This window comes from Oncorhynchus clarkii, chromosome 8 (genome assembly GCF_045791955.1).
Source record: "Oncorhynchus clarkii lewisi isolate Uvic-CL-2024 chromosome 8, UVic_Ocla_1.0, whole genome shotgun sequence".
In the NCBI taxonomy this organism is placed as follows: domain Eukaryota; kingdom Metazoa; phylum Chordata; class Actinopteri; order Salmoniformes; family Salmonidae; genus Oncorhynchus; species Oncorhynchus clarkii.
Genome location: NC_092154.1, coordinates 6,802,389 through 6,811,501, shown reverse-complemented (window position 1 = coordinate 6,811,501; position 9,113 = coordinate 6,802,389). Strand labels below are relative to the sequence as shown.

The 9,113-nt window shown below is 44.8% G+C and overlaps 1 protein-coding gene across 1 annotated transcript in view; it reads left to right on the top strand.

Annotated features, from left to right (window-relative positions):
- Positions 1-232: 232 nt before the first annotated feature.
- Positions 233-9,113, top strand: part of LOC139414896 (stathmin-4-like) — a 21,235-nt gene continuing 12,354 nt past the window's right edge. The window contains exons 1-2 of the mRNA XM_071162502.1: positions 233-315; positions 6,961-7,008. Coding sequence (XP_071018603.1) covers positions 6,996-7,008 — 13 coding nt within the window. The 5' untranslated portion in view covers positions 233-315; positions 6,961-6,995. The remainder of the gene's footprint in view (positions 316-6,960; positions 7,009-9,113) is intronic.

Sequence of the window (9,113 nt, the reverse complement as noted above, 5' to 3'; positions counted from 1 at the left end):
AGTCAGGAAGATGTCAATCATTTATTTGTCTCTCGTGCTGCCTGCATGGCACACACAGACACACACACACCCTTAACAGCCCCCCCTCCCTGCTCTCAACCCCTGATAGGCTGCCAGGGCTAGATGCTGGCACTCCTCTGGACCAATAGCAGGGCCCGGTGGTGATGTCATGGGGTAGTAGAGGGGCTGTTGCTGATGCTGCTGCTAGTCTGTATCCAAGGAGCAAGACTGACAGAGAGAGAGACAGCCTGATAACCCGGACCTACCCCACCAACCCCATCTACCATAATCAACTCAGCCCTGCTCCAGAGGAGGGTAAGGAAAAACACGCCTCTCCTGAACATAACACAGAGAGACATCAAGGAGGTAGACCGTTATCTGGGGGTAGTAACACTAACATTAAATGGGATGTTACTAAAGGATGTAGTGTAGTAGCTGTTGGCTGTACTGGAAAACGATGCAACAACTGTCGTCTAGGAACTCTGTGTCCTCTCTCTCCATGTTGTGTCTGTCTGTCTGTCTGTCTGTCTGTCTGTCTATAATCAGGTACTCTCTCTCTCCATGTTGTGTCTGTCTGTCTGTCTGTCTGTCAGTAATCAGGTACTCTCTCTCTCCATGTTGTGTCCCTCTGTCTGTCAGTAATCAGGTACTCTCTCTTTCCACGTTGTGTCTGTCTGTCTGTCTGTAATCAGGTACTCTCTCTCCACATTGTGTCTGTCTGTCTGTCAGTAATCAGGTACTCTCTCTCTCCATGTTGTGCCTGTCTGTCTGTCTGTAATCAGGTACTCTCTCTATGTTGTGTCTGTCTGTCAGTAATAATGTATCCTATTCAGCGTTGTCTGTCTCTGTGTTCGCAGTATGTATGACAACAGGCAGGGTATATGTATCTGTTGTGTCTTCTGTCTGGCTGTGAGAACAGGATCATATAAGATTCATAATTCAGGTATTTACCTAGATCCTCGTGACCATGCGTTCCAAAAACAGCACTTTCAGCTGAACGATACTCTGTGTATATTCATGTCGTTGGACATCAGCTTCCGAGCACTGGATTCACTCTGGGTGGGTGTGTATTGGGATGAGCGGTGCTGACTGGACATTAGGTAATAGGATAAGGAAAGGAGGAGACGGGGGGATGATAGAGGGGAAGTGAGGACAGAGAGAGAGAGAGAGAGAGAGAGAGAGAGAGAGAGAGAATATGGATAGTAGGCTTTATTTAGAAAAGTAGCATAGATCTACTGACACGCTGATGACAGCAAGAGAGGAAGACAGACAGACAGACAGACAGACAGACAGACAGACAGACAGACAGACGGACGGACTGACGAGAGGAAGACAGACAGACAGACAGACAGACAGACGAGAGGAAGACAGACAGACAGACAGACAGACAGACAGACAGACAGACAGACACAGGAGGAAGACAGACAGACAGACAGACAGACAGACAGACGGACGGACTGACGAGAGGAAGACAGACAGACAGACAGACGAGAGGAAGACAGACAGACAGACAGAGAGGAAGACAGACAGAGGAGAGAATGCAGACTTTCCTGTCTTCTTTATTGACAAACAAGAAGTGAACAGCTTACCATGCAGAATGTTTCTGTCGACCAGCCTCTTGGGTGACAGAGTGTGGGCAGGGCACCACTGGTCTCTAGAGGTATCATGTCACAGTGGAGAGAGAGCTGTGACACAGCGGTCTGGACAGTCACAGTGGAGAGAGAGCTGTGACACAGCGGTCTGGACAGTCACAGTGGAGAGAGAGCTGTGACACACAGATAAGGACAGTCACAGTGGTCTGGACAGGATGCTGTTGGAAATACACTATTTGCACAGAGTTGTGCTTATTTCTGCTTTGATTGGCAATTTTTTTAATAACCAATCATTTATTTTTACACCAGATACTAACATACACATACAAACAACAATTTACAGACGCACACAAACAACGACGACATCTCATCTGCCCAGACTCGCATGCTTCCACCCCCATCCCTCGTGCCTGGCCACACCCCTATCCCTAATGCCTGGCCACACCCCCATCCCTAGTGCCTGGCCACACCCCCATCCCTAGTGCCTGGCCACACCCACAGCCCTAGTGCCTGGCCACACCCACATCTCTAGTGCCTGGCCACACCCACATCTCTAGTGCCTGGCCACACCCACATCCCTAGTGCCTGGCCACACCCACATCTCTAGTGCCTGGCCACACCCACATCCCTAGTGCCTGGCCACACCCCCATCCCTAGTGCCTGGCCACACCCCCATCCCTAGTGCCTGGCCACACCCCCATCCCTAGTGCCTGGCCACACCCCCATCCCTAGTGCCTGGCCACACCCCCATCCCTAGTGCCTGGCCACACCCCCATCCCTAGTGTCTGGCCACACCCACATCTCTAGTGTCTGGCCACACCCACAGCCCTAGTGCCTGGCCACACCCACAGCCCTAGTGCCTGGCCACACCCACATCCCTAGTGCCTGGCCACACCCACATCTCTAGTGCCTGGCCACACCCACATCTCTAGTGCCTGGCCACACCCACATCTCTAGTGCCTGGCCACACCCACAGCCCTAGTGCTTGGCCACACCCCCATCCCTAGTGCCTGGCCACACCCCCATCCCTAGTGCCTGGCCACACCCCCATCCCTAGTGCCTGGCCACACCCACATCTCTAGTGCCTGGCCACACCCACATCAGCTGGCCACACCCACATAGTGCCTGGCCACACCCCCAGCCCTAGTGCCTGGCCACACCCCCATCTCTAGTGCCTGGCCACACCCACATCTCTAGTGCCTGGCCACACCTCCATCTCTAGTGCCTGGCCACACCTCCATCCCTAGTGCCTGGCCACACCCCCATCCCTAGTGCCTGGCCACACCCCCATCCCTAGTGCCTTTGTTATGTATAAATGTATCTTGGTTGCCCATGCTATTTCAATAAGAAATCATTTAATGGCGGATTGATTTATTCCCAAGTTTTTAGTATGTGTTTTTTCAAGATGAGTGATGAGAAATGAATTATCCAGCCCATTTTGTATATCACTACGGCCCCATATGCCGTGTCTTGAAATATGCAGGCAGATGGATTATAGGTAAGTTTACATTATAATATTTCTGCTAGACACATTTTCTGCTCCGCCCATAATTCTTGGACCTTCATCGCGTTCCCAGAAAGCATAGATTATTGAGTCGTTGTTAGTTTTACAGTTAAGACATGACTCTGCCGTTGTGCCGTAGAATTTGGGGGAATTTTGACGTTGTTTTTTCGCTTATCAACCTACACACAATACTCCACAATGGTTTTATAAATGTTTGCAAATGTATAAAAACAAACAGACATTTCACATTTACATAAGTATTCAGACCCTTTACTCAGTACTTTGTTGAAGGACCTTTGGCAGTGATTACAGCATTGAGTCTTCTTCTACAAGCTTGCACACCTGTATTTGGGGAGTTTCTCCCATTCTCCTCTGCAGATCCTCTCAAGCTCTGTCAGGTTGGACAGCTATTTTCAGGTCTCTCTAGAGATGTTTCATCGGGTTCAAGTCCGGGCTCTGGCTGGGCCATTCAAGGACATTGAGACTTGTCCCGAAGCCTCACCTGCACTGGCTTGGCTGTGTGCTTAAGGTCGTTGGAAGGTCCCGAAACCCAGTCTGAGGTCCTGAGTGCTCTGGAGCAGGTTTTCATCAAGGACCTCTCTGTACTTTGCTTAGTTCATCTTTCCCTCATTTCTGACTAGTATCCCAGTCCCTGCTGTTGAAAAACATCCCCACAGCATAATGCTGCCACCACCATGCTTCACCATAGAGATGCTGCCACCAACATGCTTCACCGTAGAGATGATGCCAGGTTTCTTCCAGATGTGGCATTCAGGCCAAATAGTTCAAACTTGGTTTCATCATACCAGAGAATCTTATTTCTCATGGTCTGTCCTTTAGGTGCCTTTTGGCAAACTCCAAGCAGGCTTTCAGATGCTTCCGTCTGGCCACTCTACCATAAAGGCCTGATTGGTGGAGTACAGCAGAGATGATTGTCCTTCTGGAAGGTTCTCCCATCTACACAGAGGAACTCTGGAGCTCTGTCAGAGTGACCATCGGGTTCTTGGTCACCTCCCAGACCTTTCTCCCCAGAGTGCTCAGTTTGGCCGGCGGCCAGCTCTAGGAAGAGTCTTGGTGCTTTCAAACTTCTTCCATTTAAGAATGATGGAGGCCACTGTGTTCTTGGGGACCTTTAAATGCTGCAGAAATCTTTTGGTATCCTTCCCCAGATCTGTGCCTCGACACAATCCTGTCTCGGAGCTCTACGGACAATTCCTTCGACCTCATGGCTTAGTTTTTGCTGTGTGCCTTTCCAAATCATGTCCAATCAATTGAAGGTACTACAAGTGGACTCCAATGAAGTTGTAGAAACATCTCAAGGATGATTAATGGAAACAGGAAGCACCTGAGATCAATTTCAAGTCTCATAGCAAAGGGTCTGAATACTTATGTAAATAAGGTATCTCTGTTTTTTATTTTAATACATTTGCAAACTTTTCTAAAAACACAGTTTTGCTTTGGCATTATGGGGTATTGTGTGTAGATTGATGAAGATTTTATTTAATAAATGTTAGAATAAGGCTGTAACGTAACAAAATGTGGAAAAGGGGAGGGGTCTGAATACTTTCCAAATGCGCTGGACATTTTCATAGAAGCTTATAAAATCGTCATTAATGTTGTTTTTAATTACCGCATTTTGTATCTTTGTCTTTTAAATTATAACTGGTTGTATTTCGTTAGAGATGCGAGATATTTACCAGGTTTATTTGCCAGTAAGTAGTTTTTAAAATATCGTATTCCTGCTTATTTTCAGAAATTGTATTTTCTTCTTTACCTTGTAATGATGTTTTATGTCCTTTTTCTAAGATTTATTTTTATTTCATTTTCTAACTCAGATAGCATTTTTGCAGAGTGACATTTTCCTTCTCCTAATGTACACCTTAAAGGTTATTATATTATATTAATTATATCAGCTTTTCTCTGTCCTTTATGTCTACATTTGTAATTGGTTCTCCAAAACATTATTATTATTTTTTTCCTGGTGGGTTGAGACATCACGTTGTTTAGATTTGAAAATCCAACAGTTGTATTGGAAGGGGTCTGCGCTCGAGGGCTGTGTTTGGTTCTCCTCTGTGTCTCTCTCACTCAAACCCACGTGGACAATCAATCACTAAAAAAAGCAAGGCCCCTTCATTATCAACGCCTCGTGCCTACATTACAACATCAAAATAGCCTTGTTGACTTTGAAGTCAGGAGGATTTGGAGTTAGGAGTTAGCCTGACTAAGGGTTAGTCAGGAGGACTTGGAGTTATGAGTTAGCCTGACAAATACGGGACGGTTTAACCCTTTTCGATCCAAGAACTGGCCCTAAAATGAATAGTATTAGGAGCCTGAAGAAGAAACTACCCAGACGTCAATTCAACGTCTATTCCAGGTTGGTGAAATGACGTGGTGTTTGCCCAGTTGGTAGTAGTGTTAGGCCCCTGAAGTGGAGGGTCATGTAAGAACAGATTTTGGTAATATTTTGCATTAGTTCAGTGTTGAGGAATCTGTTACGAATCCCTTTTGGCCCGACAGTCTAGGGGGGATGGTAATGAGACGCGTAACATAACTCATGCAAATTATAATTGTGACAAAGTAAAAGTGTGAACGAAATAACCAGGACAACTGAAATCTACCGTCAAACTCAAGGTTTATTTATAAACACACGGTAATGGGGGGGAGCAGGAAAAGGGGCTGAGCTGGACCCAAGGAAAGAAACAATAAGTATTCAAAACACCCCTAAGCTAGACTAGCCTATTTCAACAACAGCTAACTAACTAACCAAAAATACAGTGGGTGGTCCGCCCAGTTCTAACTAGTGTATTTAACAAAGTTCACCTACGGGTAGTGTATGCCCATGGGCGACTTGTCTTGTTTCCCCCTTTTCCCACCAGCAACAAACAAATACCATAACCAAAAACAATACTCACAGGTGATGACAAAGTGCTATGGAGATGCTCAAACAAAAGGCGAGGTTAAGACACAAAGAGAGAGTGAAACAGAGCGATCTACATACATGGCATTTACAGAGAGATTGAGCTCTAGAGCAAACAAATGATGGGGTTTTTAAACCATGGGGAAGGAACTGTGATAGGGTAGGAAACAGGAGGAGGTGTGTCTTCTGATTGAGGATTGATTGTTGACTGATTGGGGAGTGATGATTTTCACCTGTGAGGGGAGAATGAGAGAAAAGAAACACACACACACAAAGGATACACACACAGGATAACTGTATCCGTAACAGAACCCATCTGAGGAAGGGTGGAGACAGAGAGAGCAGCTGGTGGGGAGATCTGTAGGGAGAAGGGCTGCCACCCCTCCTTCCCTCTCCCTCTCCACCTCTCTCAGTCTCTCTTTTTCTCTGTCTCTCTCTTTTTCCATCACTTGCCCTATCTCTCTCTCTCTCTCTCTCTCCCACTCTCTCTCTCCCACTCTGTCTCTCTCTCTCTCTCTCTCTCTCTCTCTCTCTCTCTCTCCCACTCTGTCTCTCTCTCTCTCTCTCTCTCCCACTCTCTGTCTCTCTCTCTCTCTCTCTCTCTCTCTCTCTCTCTCTCTCTCTCTCTCTCTCATCTGAATTCACTCTGCAGTTCTCCACGTGTCACGACTGTGATTTATCACACAGTCACACTGGTACAGGTTATAGTGCGTGGCAGTAAGGTTAACCTGAACGACTTATATCACAAACATCAGGATTATCAGATACCCTCTCTTCAAAACTAACACTTTTTTTATTACCATTCACAGATTTGTCTATTTCCTCATTAAGACTTCAAGCACCAGTCTCTTGAACATAGCGTGACCCTGGGTGATATGTTAACTCCAGATTATTGTAATAATCATTCTTATAAAGTAAAATCTCATTGAAGCCCTCTTTGTCTACAGGAACAGCATTGACCTGAGCTCAACACAGTGGAATCATGACCCTAGCAGGTAAGCACTTATCTTCATATACAATACACAATACCTTCATAAAACCCCAGATGTACCTCCAACAAAAGGCCATTAATGCTGACAGGAGACATCATTTAGACACCACAAAACATAAGTATGTATACTTATTTTATGTAATATAACACACAGTCTAGCCTAGCCAGAGGCCATAGTTGGGTGTTGGCTAGGTTTACACTGTCAGAGACACACTGCACTGTACAGTGGACTACAGTGGCTTGCAAAAGTATTCATCCCCCTTGGCATTTTTACTATTTTATTGCCTTATAACCTGGAAGTAAATAGATTTGTTTTGGGGGGGGGGGGTTATCAAACAAGAAATTAGACAAAGAAAACTGAAAACTTGAGCGTGCATAACTATTCACCCTCCCAAAGTCAATACTTTGTAGAGCCACCTTTTGCAGCAATTACAGCTGTAAGTCTCTTGGGGTATGTCTCTATAAGCTTGGCACATCTAGCCACTAGGATTTTTGCCCATTCTTCAAGGAAAAACTGCTCCAGCTCCTTCAAGTTGGATGGGTTCCGCTGGTGTACAACAATCTTTAAGTCATACCACAGATTCTCAATTGGATTGAGGTCTGGGTTTTGACGAGGCCATTCCAAGACATTTAAATGTTTTCCCTTAAACCACTTGAGTGTTGCTTTAGCAGTATGCTTAGGGTCCTTGTCCGGCTGGAAGGTGGACCTCCGTCCCAGTCTCAAATCTCTGGAAGACTCAAGAATTTCCTTGTATTTAGCGCCATCCAGCACCATGCTTCACTGTGGGGATGGTGTTCTCGAGGTGTTGGGTTTGCGCCAGACATAGCATTTTCCTTGATGGCCAAAAAGCTCAATTTTAGTCTCATCTGACCAGAGTACCTTCTTTTGCTTCATTTTTTTCTTTAAGCAAGGGCTTTTTTTCTGGCCATTCTTCCGTAAAGCCCAGCTCTGTGGAGCGTACGGCTTAACATGGTCCTATGGACAGATACTCCAATCTCTGCTGTGGAGCTTTGCAGCTCATTCAGGGTCTCTTTGTTGGGTGGCCCTCTCTTGACAGGTTTGTTGTGGTGCCATATTCTTTCCAATTTTTTTATAATGGATTTAATGATGCTCCGTGGGATGTCCCAGAACTCGACACAACTCGAAGGGTACCAAAAAAAGTCTGCAGCATTGAAGTTCCCCAATAACACAGTGTCTCTTAAATGGAAGGAGTTTGGAACCAACAAGACTCCCTAAAGCTGTCCGCATAGCCAAACTGAGCAATCAGGGGAGAAAGGCCTTGGTCAGGGAGGTGACCAAGAACCCGATGGTCACTGACAGAACTCCATGAATGTCGTTAAGTGGCCCAGCCAGAGCCCAGACTTGAACCCGATCGAACATCTCTGGAGAGACCTGAAAATAGCTGTGCAGCAACACTCCCCATCCAACCTGACAGAGCTTGAGTGGATCTGCGGAGAATAACAGGAGAAACTCCCCAAATACAGGTGTGCCAAGCTTGTAGCGTCATACCCAAGACGACTCGATGCTGTAATCGCTGCCAAAGGTGTTTCAACAAAGTGCTGAGTAAAGGGTCTGAATACTTATGTAAATGTGATATTTCACAGTTCTATTTTTTAATACATTTGTAAAATTTCAACAAAAAAAAAAATCCTTTTCATTATTGTGTATAGATATATATATATATGTATAGATTGATGAGGGGGGAGAAACAACGTAATCAATTTTAGAATAAGGCTGTATGTAAAGTCATTTTAGAATAATAACAATATGTAAAGTCATTTTAGAATAAGGCTGTATGTAAAGTCATTTTAGAATAAGGCTGTATGTAAAGTCCTTTTAGAATAATAACAATATGTAAAGTCATTTTAGAATAAGGCTGTATGTAAAGTCATTTTAGAATAATAACAATATGTAAAGTCATTTTAGAATAATAACAATATGTAAAGTCATTTTAGAATAATAACAATATGTAAAGTAATTTTAGAATAATAACAATATGTAAAGTAATTTTAGAATAATAACTGTATGTAAAGTAATTTTAGAATAAGGCTGTATGTAAAGTAATTTTAGAATAAGGCTGTATGTAAAGTAATTTTAGAATAAGGCTG